Source organism: Podarcis muralis, chromosome 2 (genome assembly GCF_964188315.1).
Source record: "Podarcis muralis chromosome 2, rPodMur119.hap1.1, whole genome shotgun sequence".
Classification (NCBI taxonomy): Eukaryota; Metazoa; Chordata; class Lepidosauria; order Squamata; family Lacertidae; genus Podarcis; species Podarcis muralis.
In genome coordinates, this window is record NC_135656.1 from 43,584,857 (window position 1) to 43,601,116 (window position 16,260).

At 41.1% G+C, this 16,260-nt stretch overlaps 1 protein-coding gene across 4 annotated transcripts in view; it reads left to right on the forward strand.

The window, feature by feature from the left end:
• MAP2K7 (mitogen-activated protein kinase kinase 7) overlaps positions 1–16,260 on the forward strand; it is a 34,178-nt gene that overhangs the window by 6,644 nt on the left and 11,274 nt on the right. Inside the window, exons 2-9 of one of the 4 annotated variants that reach the window (XM_077924383.1) lie at positions 867–914; positions 1,147–1,206; positions 12,136–12,286; positions 13,159–13,225; positions 13,367–13,480; positions 13,804–13,923; positions 14,046–14,153; positions 15,375–15,554. In XM_077924383.1, coding sequence (XP_077780509.1) covers positions 1,179–1,206; positions 12,136–12,286; positions 13,159–13,225; positions 13,367–13,480; positions 13,804–13,923; positions 14,046–14,153; positions 15,375–15,554 — 768 coding nt within the window. In that variant the 5' untranslated portion in view covers positions 867–914; positions 1,147–1,178. Of the gene's footprint in view, positions 1–866; positions 915–1,146; positions 1,207–7,692; positions 7,749–12,135; positions 12,287–13,158; positions 13,226–13,366; positions 13,481–13,803; positions 13,924–14,045; positions 14,154–15,374; positions 15,555–16,260 lie in introns of those variants that run through there. The other 3 variants (XM_028717323.2, XM_077924384.1, XM_028717324.2) reach the window with 3 other exon arrangements.

Here is a 16,260-nt window from a genome sequence, read left to right on the forward strand (position 1 = left end):
AGAAAGCAATTTTCAAGGGGAAATGAAGAGAAGTTATTAGCATCTGAGCACTTGGGTAAAAACTAGAACGCTTTGATACCTTAAAGTAGAAAATATTTCATAAGTTGCAGGGGCATAAGGTTTTGAATAAGGTGAGATGTTGCTTATGAGAGGTCTGTTTAACATAAATAGAATCAAGGAGCATAATTTATGTTATCGCCTTTAGATTATCCTAGTCACCTCTTATGGTTCAAAATGCTGTTAGTAAACGTCATTTTGAGAGTATAGCAAGATCATGGCCTTTAAAGCAAGTCTTTATACTGTGATCAGACCTTGGAACATCACAGATAAAAGGTTTCCTAGGCATCTAGGAATATGAGATATTTGAACGGCATTGGTGCCGAAAAGAAGTGGAGTTTGATGCACATAATATAGTCAGCCAGGTGCAATCTTGGAACATAGACATTTGATGCTGGCTTTGAAAAACTGGAGCTTTGCCCCTGGGTACTTTAAGTACATTTCATGTATATCTATGATTGTGAAGCACTGGGCTAGATTGTTGATGAAGCCATAGTGAATGGGTTTTGCTTTCTGGAAGGAAGGAAGGCCATTGACCAGAACACTGCTGTGCAAGGGAATTGTTGACTAACAGAACAAGAACCATAGCCTTTTTTTCATGTTAGAAGCGCTAGGGATGTGAAACCTGTGGAATTGATTCCTTACTGTTTGATGCATCACATTTTCACCTTGTCTGTCCCCTTTGTTGGTTTCTTGCCACCTCCACTCTTTATCCTGAAATTGATTTGAATATGAGTTGTTTTCATTTTGATGATTTGATTGTTTCTGTTGTGATTTATCGTGTTTTTTTCTTCCTTTTCCCAATCCAGTTATTGTGATCACTCTAAGCCCTGCTCCCGCTCCATCCCAACGTGCAGGTACCAGAACTTTTTATCATCGCAGCTTGGATTTCTTGCATCATTTATTTAATGCTTCCTTCAACTGCATAGAATTGCCACTTGTCTGCTTCTCTTCCAAGTGTGTGTCTGACCCTGCTTCCTTCCCCACTTTCGTATTCTCCTTTACTATTGATCTAGCCTTACTTGCCAAGACTGGCTAGGCCAAGCGTATGTAAGGCCATGCATGAAAACATGTTTTGATTGTCCACAGCTGCAGTAGTTGCTTAGCACCTTCCTTTCCTGATGATGTCAAAGCACTTTCTGAAGACAGGTAACCATTGAATTTTCACACTGGTATTTTCCGCCTTCTATCTTCCACCTTCCACTTTAACGTGCCAGAGCCCTCAAGTGGCAAATGGCAGAAATTCATATTGCCATACATTTCCTTAGATTTTCCTGAGTGGAAAGGCAATGTTGAAATGTCAACCTGCATACAGCAAAATTAAGTAGGCTCTGCTTTTTGTGATGTGCAGTTGCCTCTGAGGTAGAACCCAGTAGCAGACTGTCAGTGCTGTTGCACACTAGTTTGCTTTAGGGCAGAAAGTCAAGACTGTCCTTTTAGTCAAGGGCAGCTGCTGTAGGGATTTTAAGATGGGAACAGAGTAGCCTTCCTTAGAGTTGAGCAGGGCTCAGATTTCTATGAAGCTCCTAGTAGTGTCTGCTGCATCCCACAACGGTGCCAGACTGTGTTTCTGATATAATCTCAGGAGGGCATATATTTATATGTATTTGTTACCTTTGTATGCCTCTTTCCCCCAAAAGAATTTTGATTACTATTAACAGGTTTTCCATGCAGATTCCTGTCTACGTATCATTTGGTCCCAAATATGCTAAGCTTCAGAGATGGACCTAAATGATCTATTTCAGACAATTCTCTGGACCAGTGTTATTCACTGGGGCTTTTATTGTACATGGTGTGCAGTAAATATATAATTGCTACCTAAATAAGCTGTAATTGGATAAAATAAGGTCAGGTGAGAGATAGCTTTATTTTATTGTTTAAGAACATCCATTAAACAGTTAATACAATTCAGTGAAGCACAGATCTAATGCCATACCCTACATGATATGGGGTGGGAGTCTACAGCAGAAAGAAAGCTAATTCCTCATTTTTTAGTTATTTGCTGCTGTTGCATGGTGCTGGAATCTTCCCTGCCTCTTACAGAGAGCTGTCCTTGATCTTCTGGATGTTAAAATTATGCTCTGGAAGTTAAAAGGATGCTGTACTATTAATATTGCTGTAGTGATGTCTCTTATTAAGATTAATGAATTAATTAGGTTCTGGGCATATTGGTGCTTATAGAATCATAGGATCAAAAACTGTAGAGTTGGAAAGGACCCTGAGGGTTATCTCGTCCAACCCCTTGCAATGCAGGAATCTCAACCAAAGCATCCATGGCAGATTGGACGAGTCCATGGTAGTACATGAAGAGGGTTGCACTGTAAATGTTAAAGTCACAGTCTTGGCATAGCCTATCATGCCAAGTGTTTTCTTTAGTTGATGCAAATGGGTTTCTTCACCTTCTACCCTGAGCTACTTTAGCTGTGCATTGTGAAATAGCTACTGCATTGTTTTTCTACCCTAGAGGCAGCAGTCTTTGAGTATAGAAAGTACAGAGACCAGTCTGCCATTTTATCTAGTGGGTGCTTGCCTTGCAGTGCTTTGAAGCCTTTCAGGATGGGAATGTGTTTCATTAGATTACCTTCCAATGCTTTCCAGTCTTGCCTCTACCACTAGCTCTTACCTGTGCTTTTGTGCTATGCCACTTGTTCTTTGCAGCTGCCATCCAGCAGAATTTCTTACCCTTCCATTTTCAAGTAGTTATTATTCTAACACTTTCTTCTGAAAGCAGCAGATTGATAGTTTGTATGATTATTAGGTTAAAGCATGTGTTACTCTTGACTTGCCAGTTCATGGCAGCCATCTGAAGTGCACATGGTGCAGGCAACTCATTGTTGACCAAGGTTAACTATGCAACCAGAGCAGCTTGCGAGCAAGGTGGGTTAGTTTTACTTGAGTCTGCACACCTGATCAGGTACTGCCACAAAATCCCATCTCAGCTCCAACTTTTTGGCTTCATTTTTTTCCAATTATTTATTGGAAAACTTAATTTTAGTTAATTTCTCTTATATTTGAGTGAATGGAAAGATTCCAGCTTTAACTTTGAATTGTTTTTTTCTATTGTGGCTGTATAGAAAGTTTAAAATATGACCACTGTGTCTTTTATTGCCTAGAAGTCTAATGGCAAAGAACAATCCCACAAACATTATTTTGTAAGCTGTCTATTGAATTGGCAGATGGAGAAACTTAGGTGACACTTGCAAATATATAGGATTGGCAACTACCTGTATAAAATACATTAGCTGTGTCTCAAAAAACATATTGCTTCCTGAAATTCTACATGTGAGAGATCACTGGGACTTTAAAAGTAGACATGCCTAGGATTTTTCTGTAAATGGTTCACTTCCATGTCTTCTTTGTGGGTAAATGTAGTCAAAGAGGAACATGGCAGCTTGCTGCTTGAATTCCAAAGGAATTCATGGATCATATTGATGGATAGTGAGTGAGACATTTTGCAATTTAAATGGTGCAGTGCCACTTTTCCTCTCTGGTATACTTCTCCAATGATGGATGGACTGTTTGTTTTTAAATGGATATTCAGAATCGGCAGGTTGGAGGTAGACATTATTAAAATGGCCCTTCTGGCAATACTGTTTTTAAAGTCTCCTTGTGTGAAAAGAACCTTTTCCTCCCATTGTTATGGAAGTCCTGCCTACTGTCCACATCACAACCATTGGAGAATAAACAATTTCAAATATCCCCAAATGAAAAAAAATCCATACAAATTGAGCAACGATGACAAATTATGCCACTTGATTTTATTTGCATACATTATTTCACAGGGATGAACTGTAGATTGTATTTTTAAAGAAAATTAAGCACAGAATTCAAGATTGCTTGCTTATATAGAGACCAGCTTGGCCTTATATAGCAAAAAAATCACTCCTTCGCAGAAATGTAACAGACCAATGATGCTTCAGTGTATTTGTGACTCTGGAATGCTACCACATGAAGGCTGTTTCAGTCACTAGAAGTAAAAAAAACCCCTTGAGATAACATGCTTTCTTTCTTTTGTCACTTCCATTGCCAGGCCTATTTTTCTTTGTAAAAGTTTTTTTTTTTAAAATACACATTCAAATAGAAAGCTAAAAGGAAGTGTTAAGTCTAGTCTTCATTCTCATTCCCTGTGTGGGTGGTTGGCGTTCCTTGAACCTCACTCATAATCATATCTGTAATTTGCTTGGCACAGGATTAATTCAGTATATGCCAGGAAGAAATAGGATCAAGTGATGGAATTTTATCCATTTACTTAGAACCATTGAAATTGGTCACCTTAAGTTGGTCAAGTCCATTAATTTCAGTGATATGACTAACATTGGATATAAATCACTGTCTCTAAAGTACCTTCCATAAAAAGGCAGCCTATCTCCATGGCCCATGAAGAATGTATGTTCAGAAGAATGCCAGTTTGTCTGGATAGCTGAAATACATTTGTATGTGCCTTCATTTCATCATCTCTTGAGAGAAGGTGATCTTAGAAGTGACTACATGGTTTGCGAGCCTTGAACTTCCAGGGTAATGATAATATTTGGTGTAACTTCAGATTTTGAACAAGTGCTAAACCTATGAATATTGACTGGGTTTTTAAAATTAAAGGCATGGGGACACAGAGCATAATTAAATATAACCAAATATTTTTGGAAATATGGAGGATTCACAGTTATCTTTCTAATACTTCTGAAGGTCAGATATATTTTCCCCACCTAACTCAGCAGGATTGTGGCTTTAGAAATTTGACTTCCATTAGTTTCGATTTTTCATGGAAATCTCTTTGCTACAATGCAGGACTTTTTATTTATTATTGCATAGATAGACATATTGCACTGAGAACATATCAGTAATCATATCAGTATCAGACTTTGTAACTCATTCTCTAGAAGCATCAGGGACTTAATTTCCTGGTTTATGACGATTTAATTTTAACCCTTTATCCCATGTGTGGTTATTTCATGCATTCTTAATCAGAATATTAAATCACATTAAATCCACCGCTTCCTGGTTTAAAGTAACTAGTGGCTCACAAGCAGAGACAATATGGAACTATTTGAACTGGCTTTAGGGGAATGCCTTAAAGCTGCAATGTGGGAAGTTTAAACACAATAAAACATTATTATGCCATGAAACTCCAGGTGCCTTTCCTGAGCAGTCAGGTATATAAGCTCTATCAGCAGTCTCAGTTTAGAGGTGATTTGCAAGAAAAATAATTTCCATGACTTAAAATAATAAGTTGGGAATTTGCCCTTAACACAAGAGATCTTTTTTTTTCAAATACATCTGGTGCAAGTTTCTATCACATTTAATATGATCGGTACATTGAGCCTGGTTTCAACTCTGGTTAAACTGCTGGTTTAAAGAAAAGCCTTGTATGGGCATGCCAGCAGCTGGAACGAGGTTGTCCTTTTAGCTTGGCTATCACCATTACAGTAATTTAAGCTGATTTATGAAGCTTGCAAAATGTGTAAGTCTGCTCTGCCTGCACTTCTGCCTCCCTGTTCCTAGCCATTGTCGTTCAAAGTAGAGTTCATGTTGAATTCCGTCAGTGCTGGCCTGAAATGGCCATGTAGGGTTATGCCCCATAGCTGGCAAACCACATCATCTGAAGTATTTGGTGAATACTCCAATGTCAGCAGCCTAACTAGTGTTTCTCTTTTCCTCTGCTTCCATTCTGTGTGCAGTACCTGCTTATGCCCATCAACTGAACCTTCCTGCTTTGCTCTGCTTCTGTTTTGGCTTTCTTCCATGTCCTGTTCTTCCCACTACAACCGTCTCCTTCCCCTTTAATGTAACCTTTTCCAGTATTGTACTGGATTGATTGACCATTTCTGCAGCATGATTTTCTCCTTTGCTGTGGTTCTCCTTTTGGCAGACAGAGGCTGACAGGTTTGCATGATCAAGCTGTAGTGTAGCATGCAGGCTTCTTCGATTGAGAGCTTGAGCGGGGAGCGTGTTATAAGAATGGATTTCTCCCTTACAGACTATTACTATATTTGGATGCAAGGGGGAGGTGTGCAGTGCAGTAGGGTGTGATGGAGAGAATAGCAGCCAGATTTGCCATACAGTATTTTCACGAGCATTACAGTTTCTGGGTTTCTGAATTGGTATATTGATATCTAGGATTAAGAGAGTATACCCTTTATCCTGTTCGGTGTAGCATGATTGATAATCCTCTACTTTCTTCATGCCCATCAGCTTCCAGGCAGAATTCTCTGCTGCTCTCCAGAGGGTCCCCATCCAATGGGACCATGCTAGTCTGGACAGTTCAGTTGAAACTTTGGTTCATATGCTCACCTTTCAAACTGCACATCAAAGAAAGCACGTGCTTAACCCAAGAAGATTAAGCCCTTTTCTTTTTGCAGAAGCATCCTGACTGTCCTTGTGTTGGAGGGTACCGTAGCTCCATTAAAGATGGCGAAACCAGAGAGAAGCTGGTGTCCTTTCATGATATCTGCCTCTCTTTCTCCTTACTTCAACAAATGTGATTCTGCTACTGGTTCTGAAAACTCTTTCTTATGTTCTAAAGAAGGGTATAAGAAGAAGTTCAAGACTTCATTAATGTGGAACCTGCAGATCTCAGAGATAAACAAATCCCAAGTTACAGTTGAATTGGGGGGAAAGTGAAAGCTGCCACTTCTGTATGTCTTACAACATATGAATAAGCCCCGAGATTAATATAAGCCACTCCTCTTGCATCAATCAGGAGAGGCATATCACATAGTTCAGACCCACTACCAGGGGCCAAGCAAGCACAGTTGCACTGTGCTAGATATGGCACATATGATTCGGATATAAGCCAGCCTGGTACAAAAACTCGTATCTGCCTAGATAATTGTTTGTGTGTCAAGGCAGCTGAAATGCAGTTTTTTGGCAAACCATATTCCCAAATAGAATTACTCACTGCCAAACTGGTTTAGTCCCATGAGACTGACTGTATAAGAAACATCATGTTCCTAAGGAGGCAGAAGAAAACAGCAATGAGTTCTGTAGAGCAGGGGTACCCAACATGTTGCCCTCCATATGTTTCTGGACTTGAATTCCCATCTTACCTGACCATTAGTCAAGCCAGCTGGGCTGATGGGAGTTTGAGTTCAACAGCATTTGGAGAGCACTGTGTTTGCTTCCACTGCCGTAGAGGCTTCTGGAACACATTTTTAAATGGCAAAACTGCTACTTCTTTGCCAATAAACTTTGCAGTGTTTGTCCATCACAATACTCTTATTAAGGTATTATTTTCACTTTATAAGTTTCACTCCCTCCAGGGTTAAATTATACTGCTTCATTGGTCACTGGTTTGCTTTTGTTAATAGAGATTCTTAAGCAACTTTAATCTACTGCTTGCACAATCCTATCTGTGCTTGACAAATCAAAGTGTCCCCAATAGTAGGAAGCCCCAAACCACTTCTATAAGAGCATGCAATAGAGAGCCATTGGAGAGGTAAGACTGAATGTTTTATAAGAGAGATTTTTTTTTTTAAACCAAGTGAAGCCAGAAGAAAACTTTTGAGATTGTAGCTCAGTTCACTTGTAAATGTCTGCTCAGTGTGGGGCTTGGTGAAATGATGATTTTCTGTCCAGAAAAATCTATGAAAATTATCATTTGCTTATAACTGCAGTCATTTTTGTTGTAGACACAATCCTGACTTACCCTCTTGGTATTTTGGCCCCTGGATCCCTTGCTCTTTCAGAACCCTAAGGTACTCATAAAAAATGTTGTAGTAAAAGAAACAGATACAAAATGTAACTCTAAATCAAAAAATTGTCCCTGATTCTTTAACTTATAAACAGAATATTGCCCGAAACTACAGAAATGGTGTACATATTAAGATGGCAGTCAAAAGTGTTTGACGGATTTGAACTGCGGAGGCTTAAAATACTATAGTGATATGGACCTATGTCCAACCCAGAGTCCATTTATTTGAGAAGGTCTGTTCTGAGCATGACTAATGTTGAATATCAGCATGTTCCAAGAAAACTTTGAAATGACATGGATCCTACCCGATGGGTTTTTAATGAGCTTAAGACCAATCTCTGTTCATTTTTGTAGTGTTGATTTTCAAAATGGATGGGCTGTCCCCTCAATCCAGAATTCTGTTAACTTCACTAATTGCTGTAGTGCTTTGCTTTTGAAGTCACTTGCAAAGTCATATACCCTTTCTTTAACCTATGTACTCTGGTGTGGGAAGAAAAGCCAAATTATAAAAAGAATGAAAAAGCCAGTTAAAGGAACAAATGTATGGCTCATAATGAGTTTTTATTCTTTACATTGTTTCTGAGCAAACTCTTCCAAAGTTCTCCCAAGACATCACAAAGATACATTATGGTGCGCAAAAAGATTTTTTGAATTTCTCTGTGTGGCTCCTTTAAATCTAAAACCTATGCCATTGAAAACTTCATGAATTTTTTTTGCCAAACCTAAGCTATACAACATAGCTGTTCCATGAGCAAGACTGCAGTGTTTCTGAAAACTATGGGAGACCAGGAAGGAATATCACATTAAATCATGGTTTCTTAAATTAATGTAATTCAATAGTGTTTGAGACTTCATCAGAGTTGAATCTCCCATTTTTGCAGCAATAATATTTCCACCTCTTTTAAATAGTTTTTATCCCCTAAAATAAGCAAATAGGTTAATGCTTTTCATACCTGCCAGGTGGAGACAACCTGGAGAGCAGATGTTTGTATGATGACACTTATATTTCTACCATTGATCTGCCAGACTTGATCTGCTATTTGTGAAAACTAGGCCTCAGCTAGTTAGCTGCTTATAAGATTAGTGACTTAGCTAGTCAGGACCCACCCATATACCCCAGTCCTTTGATGGAAATTGAAGCACCTTTAGATTCTTCTGCTCCTTTGCCCACAGAACCAATCCTACCAACACATCCTCCAAACTTCTCATTAGAAATTTGTTTACACTGTTGCAACAGAAAACCTTAATAAAACCCATACTATTTCCTCTATCTTGTATTTACAGCATACATTGTAATTAATGCTTTAATCTTTGCCTTTCTGGTAATTGAGTAAGTTTAGAGAAATTCAAGGTAGCGCTGAGGAGATTGCTTTATCGGTGCAAGCAGTTCTGCTTGTTTGATGGAACAACCTCTACACTCCCCTTATGTCATTCTGGGAAGTCTCTAAAACACCCCAGCCACTGGGTGGGCATTGGGGGGGGAAACTGTTGTGTGGTGGAAGCATTTGCATGGACTTGCTAGTGAGACCATTTAGCTGAATCTGGCACCTTGTGCTTTTTGTCAACCTGGACTGCAAAATTTTCATCCATTTCCTCTATTTTCTTTCTTTGCTTTCAGGTTATACTAGAAGCTCCTTTTCAGGGAATTTAAAAATCCTGCACTGGCCATTTTAGAATTCTCTTGTCCTTAGCAATAAAAATGATTATGCCTTTAAATATATATATATACACATTTCAGAAATAGTCAGCTCTCCTTAATTCATTTTCTAGCTGAGGAAGCTTCCTTTTTGGAGTTGAATTCAGAGGACCTGTACTCCACTGGTTTGCTCCTATCCTCTGCCCCAAAGGATTATGTACAAGCATTTTGTGGTCACTTGCAAGAGAAGCAAGCATCACCTTTAGTAGTTTTCATGAACTGGTACTAACTGAGATGAACCACGATTTTAAAATCCCTTACTCTTCTGTTGGGGGTCTGTCTCACGTCCTCCATGATGTTGTCATCCTATAAATCTTTGTAGCGTGGACTGCACTGCACATTAAAATGAAACATATCAAGAATAAGATGATCTGAGCGTTAAGACATCCCTTGTTACAATCTCACTTCATGACCTCTTTTGGCTAGCCTCAGTATCCCTTTCTCCACCTGTTATACTGATCTACCTTACACAACAGTTGTCAGGATTATGGATGCAATATAAAGGGAGCTCTTTTAGCAGAAGATGTACATTTTGCTACCATAATAGAGCTTCATTGGTTATATTTTAAAAAGTACAGTCATACCTCGGGTTAAATATGCTTCAGGTTGAGCATTTTCAGGTTACGCTCTGCGGCAACCTGGAAGTAACGGAACACGTTACTTCCAGGTTTCACCGCTTGCGCATGCGCAGACGCCCAAAATGACGTCACGCGCATGCACGGAAGCGGCAAATCGTGACCGGTGCAGGCGCGGGTTGCGTTCACTTCAGGATGCAAATGGGGCTCCGGAACAGATCCCGTTCACATCCAGAGGTACCACTGTATACCTCTTTAGATCCCAGGACAGAATTCTAGCTAGCATGTTGAATTGCACTTTGATCTGTTATTCATGGCTGACACAGCTGCTCTCAAAGTGGAAGTTGGGGGCTGCCCAAGCATTGAGAGTGGGCTCACTTGTTAAGTATTTTGTATAGAACCTGGCACAATTCTTCTGAACCATAATTCCTGCTTGAAATCATCACTTCTGCCCAAGTATCAGGAAACTGGTACTTGAGAATCCACTTTAGTAGCAGCAACCTGTCATAACTAACTGACAGTAGCAGCACTTCTCTCTCTGCCTCTCCCACTTTAATATTTGCAACTTTGGGGGGCGGGATAGAAGTGTTTCAGAAATTAAAATTAAAAAAAAACACGTTGTTACTGAGTTCCATTGAGCAGCCTTGTTATTGTTAATGGTGAGATTGCGATATGGAAGCCAGTATTTCTACTTTAGCCAAGGGCTATTGTTGAGGTTGATGAAGGAAATTGTGTGTGGCTGAGCTTTTTATTTTTCAAATGAGCAAGCAAATCCACTGGGGCCGGGGTGGGGAACTTGTGTCCTGCCAGACGTTGAATTCCCACCTCCCGCCAGCATGGCCATTGATCAAGGATGATGCAGGTTGGATTCCGGCTTCTGGAGGGCCACAGCTTCCCCACCCCAGCACTACGACTTATTCACTGGTTGATTTAAGGGACACTCCTGTTCCCATTTTTAGAAATAAGCCATGGCACCAAGAATATGAGTTGCAGCTTTGCTTGATCTCATGATGCACTGATAAGCCTCTGAGCTAAGTGGAGGTGAGTTGGGATGTCTGTGTAGAATTGTTGTACTCTGGCTGTGTGCCTCGCTGTGTCTTCCTGTTTTTTGGATTAAAACCTGTGTAGACACAGGAAACCAGGTAAAATATGAAAGGTTATGGGAAGAATTGCAGTATCAAATAATTGTACTGGAAAGATTAGATCTAACCATTCAGCTACTAACAGATGTTGCTAAAACCTGTGCAGCATGACTTCTGCTTGCCTGTGCTATTCCCAGGATACTGCAGTTTCTTGATCTAGGTGCCCTGAAGGGTCCCCTCTTTTAGATTGGTTCAAAAATGGATAGTTGCCCTTAGAATGCTCTCTTCAGGCTTAGCAGAGACCTCTGTCTAAATATGCTTGTGCTAAGACCAAGCAGGAAGAAAGTTCTTGGTGCTATCTCACATCACACTCACTGCACAAGCCCCTGGGCAAAGAAACTAGGCAAGATGGGCAGCTTTATCTGTAGTTCCAGAAGCAGGTTCTTTCTAAAAATGGATTTAATTTTAAACCACACATACTCTCCCTCCTGGTCCTAGGCCCAGATTAAGCCTGCAAAAAACTTGCCAGTATAATATCCACACAGTCATTGATCTGCCTACCAGGCAGGTCATTGGTGCCTACCAATGTAACATGAATATGCCAGTTTATGGCTTATTCCCAGTCAACAGATGCCTACTGTTTTAATATATGCATAGGCACCAACAATCCAGTTTAACTTGCTGCATGGATCCTCATATGAGTGAAGCCTGGCCACCCTCTCAGGAAAACAGGGGAAGACCTATTTATTGTGCCCAGACAGAGCTATCCCCAGGATGGTACAGTTAAAAGCTGTGGCTTCCACACAGATTTGAGAAGATGGGATTTTAGAACACCTTGGGAGTACAGTAGGGCTAAGCTGACACCTCAGAAGTCAAGGTAACAACTGACTTTTTATTGGAACCACAGGCTGGTTTTCTAGCACCTCTGCCTTCAAGACTAGAAACATTGTGGGCTTGGGCTGCAAAGGAACCTAGCTTGAACCAGGAGCCCATGCATTGAAGCCTCCCTGCCTGACTTTTCCTCTCCTCTCCTCTCAGCATTGCAACTTCCCTTAGCCAACGATGGAAGTAGCCGCTCCACCTCTTTGGACAGCTCGCCCCAGCACCATCACACTCATCCGTCACGCCCCCGAAACTTTCTGGGCCTGCCTCCTCAGCCCCCCTTCCACATGAACAAGAGCATGGAGAGGTAAGCAGAACTAGAGCAAATGAGGCAGGTTCTGGTGTGCTGTGCTCATCTTCTCTGCTGTATTGAGACAGGAGGGACCAGCTTGTTTTGAGAAAGGGAAGCAGTTTGGAGCAAAGGTTTTATGTTGTGCTTGCCATTTGATCAGACAGGTCTGTGCACAATGCATGAAGCGTTTGCTGTCCTTGTGCCTGTACAGCCGTGGATAATAGCGTGTTGGGGAACTGAATGTTCTCTAGGCACTTTAATCTTGTTGCTTTTTGCTATTGCCATAGTCTTAACAGCTGCTTCACACTGTTCTTTTGATGTAAGAAGCAGAGCTTTTGAAAAGGGCTCCTGTCTCAAACCATCTTTGTTACGTAGATATGGAACTTCCATAACCCCTAGTTGCCTTGAGTTGCATTATTTTTTTGTAATATCATGTAATATCAGTAGCAGCCCATGCAAAGTTTAAACTGTCCTGTTTGTGAATTAACGGGCTAAGTTTGTCTGCTAAATGAGTGATTTATAGCATTCACACAAAAATATACAGTAATGGCCCTGGGAGTTAGTAGAGGACCTGCTGCTTTTTGGGGTTTCACCAGGTAATAAAAACTCATGATTTAACCTGCACTGCTCTGATCTGCAGATTGAGGTGTCTTGTTATGTAAGTGACTTGTGAGTTGCTGGCTTTGAATTCATATTAGAAATTCTTTCATGATGGAGATCTACTAGTTCATAGGGTTGTCTAGATGCCCTTGTTGAGAAGAGGAATGTGTGGTTCTCCACAGAGATGGAGCCTGTTTCTGCAGAGAGAAGGGGTCTGAGATGTTTGTATGCCATGGCTAAATGGAAGCAAACACAATATTTTCCCTTTTTTCTCTTTCCCTTTCTAGTATAGAGATTGATCAGAAACTGCAGGAAATCATGAAGCAAACGGGTTACTTGACCATCGGAGGGCAGGTGAGCTGGCTTGAGAGGTGCAGCAGTTCAAAATATATTGAAGCCTGATGTATATTAAGAATTAACCGAAAGCAACCCCCCACCCTTTTCAATATAAAATGGATTGATGAGTAGCTTCTCTATGTGCTCATCTTCTCACAGAGATACCAAGCAGAAATCAATGACCTAGAAAATCTGGGTGAGATTGGAAGTGGGACGTGTGGACAGGTGTGGAAAATGCGTTTCAAGAAGACTGGACACATCATAGCTGTGAAGGTGAGGTAGATCTACTAGGTGTTGAGTGAAGATACCTTAAGATGAAAGGAAATGGCAGAGTTGGACTTCTAGAGGGTTCATTGCTGGTGAAACTCTTAGGTGCCACAGATTATTTGGTTCCTGTGTCAGCTGTTGAGAGAGAATCCAGTTGGGCAGGATTAAGTGGGCCTTAACTTACTTTGATGGAAAGTAGTGATGCTCTGTGAATTAATCATAAAGCAGTTAAGGGCCATGAGGCCCTTTGTGGGTCAAAGCATGATCACCCGCGACTCTTTTGGCTCTTTCCACTTCTGCTCCTAATTCCCATTCTCTTCTCTGTTCAGCAAATGCGTCGTTCTGGTAACAAAGAGGAGAACAAGAGGATTCTGATGGACCTGGATGTGGTGCTGAAGAGTCATGACTGTCCTTACATTGTTCAGTGCTTTGGAACTTTCATCACAAATGTAAATGAAGGCGATGCTACTGTTTTCTCAAGTCCATCTGTATTTTTCAATGTATTTAGAACAGCCACATCATAATAACCTTAACTTTTACTTTTTTATTTTATTTTCCCCCCATCCTTTAGACTGATGTTTTTATAGCCATGGAGCTAATGGGCACATGTGCAGAGAAGCTGAAAAAACGAATCCAAGGGCCTATCCCTGAGAGGATCTTGGGAAAGATGACTGTGGCGGTGAGGGTTGTTTTTGTTTTTGCTTTTTTCATTTAGATCCCACATTTCCCCCATCTAGACATTGGCCCAGTTCACATGTCATGCTAAGCATAGAACGAATAGCATGCTGGTATATAGACTACTTAATAGTACTCCTTCCTTGCTTCAGCTGTGGCAGCTTCACAGATAAAACAAGCCATATATCTGGCCTGTCATGTTGCCTGGACTTGGGCTCATGGCTTGTTTCCTCCAAACTGATGAGTGGTAAGAAAGGTTTATTCTTGGGTTACCACTTGAGGTTTGTTTGGAGGAAACAAGCAGCCCTGAGTCCAGGTCCACACAACATGACAAGCTAGAATCTGGCTTGTTTTGTCTGTGACACAGAGGAGCCATTAGTTGCTTCCAAGTTTCCATGATCATGGCTTTTAAGGAGATGCGTTGTGCTTCAAACTCCTTCCTGCATATGGCATCCAGGTATTTTTCTTTTTCAGCTGCATTTTCTGCTGTTTTTGAAGGGACAACAACCATTCTCCACTTGTTATTTGTTATTTTACATACCAATCTCCTCCATTTACTTGAGCCTCACACGTCTGTTTCTCTTTTGGCTCACAGAAATGAGCTAAGCTTCCCTGCTTGGAGCAAAATGCTGTTATGGACAGCAGAGGGAGTAAGATTTTTTAAATAATGACTACACTGTTGGGCGGATTTTGGCAAAATTTGGAACCCAGGACTGGGCGCTCTGTTCTGTGTGGTTGTTTTCATTTCCTTTTGGCCATCCACCCCCCCCCCTTGATGCTGCATAATGAGATGTGGTAAAATCTAGGGCTCGGTTGAAGAGTCTGAAGTATTATCACACCCCACTGAAAGCTATGAAGCCCAAGATCTCACCTTCGGTTCCCAAGAATAGTAACAGCATTTCAATAGTAACAACAGTTCATGAACATGCCACCTTTCTTTTTCCCCAGTGGTATCCCTGAAAACTGCTTGGTAATCTGCATGACTGAAGGGCTGTGCTGTAACGCTGTCTCCCCACAAGACGTTTTGCCCCAGATAGCTGAAACTATCTCTTCCAAGTATCACGAAAGCCTCAGACTGATTGCTGAGTGCATAACCTTTGTTCTCTAAGCAGCACATGTTTTTACAGGCACGTTGATAAAAGGGTGTCATGAGTTCTAGACTAGCTCTGAGTTGTTTTCCTTATAGTGAGCAACGGTTAATTCTTCTGCATTGTGTTGCTTTCAGATTGTCAAAGCACTCTACTACCTGAAAGAGAAGCATGGTGTCATCCATAGAGATGTGAAGCCTTCAAATATCTTGTTGGATGAGAGGGGGCAAATCAAATTGTGTGACTTCGGGATCAGTGGGAGGCTGGTGGACTCGAAAGCCAAAACCCGGAGTGCTGGTTGCGCAGCATATATGGCGGTAAGAGATGGGCAGATGGCGAGAGAACAGCAGCAGGAATCTTGCTGTGCTGTGATGGAACTGAGTAAAAAAAAAGAAAAGTGACATTGTATGTTGCTCTTCCTACAAATTGCTCAGAATAGCTTGTGTATGATTTAATTAAATACTCTTTATTTGTTAAACTTTTATGTCATTCCTCCAAGCTGCTTTGCTTGGGTTGGGTATGATCCCTAGCAGTCTGTCATCCTAGCAGTGCTCTAGGCCAGACCTGCTTCACTGCAGCTGTTGAAATGCACCATGTGTCTCGATAACTTCTCTCCAGGTCTAAGAATTCCATCACTTGCATTTTACTATAGAAAGTTGTCACTAGATTTGGCCTGAGCTTTTGGGAAACTGTATGGCAGCTATGACGCAGATGCTGTTACGGTATCAAAACAGCCTGCATTTTGTCTTGGCAACATCCAGTGGGATTCAGCTAAGTTTTTGTGTGCATGGAACAAGGCCCACTCATGCAGTGAGACTCTCCCTCCTCTCCCCATGTACCCATGTGCTTCCCCCTAAATCTGCTCTGGAAGGTTGAGGGAACCCCCAGAACAGGTTTAGGAGGATGGGGGAAGTCTTGTTGTGAGAGTGGCGTTCATTCTGTACACACACACACACACACACACACACACACACACACACACACACTTCGTGCTACATTCAATTCCACCCATGGTTTGGCTTC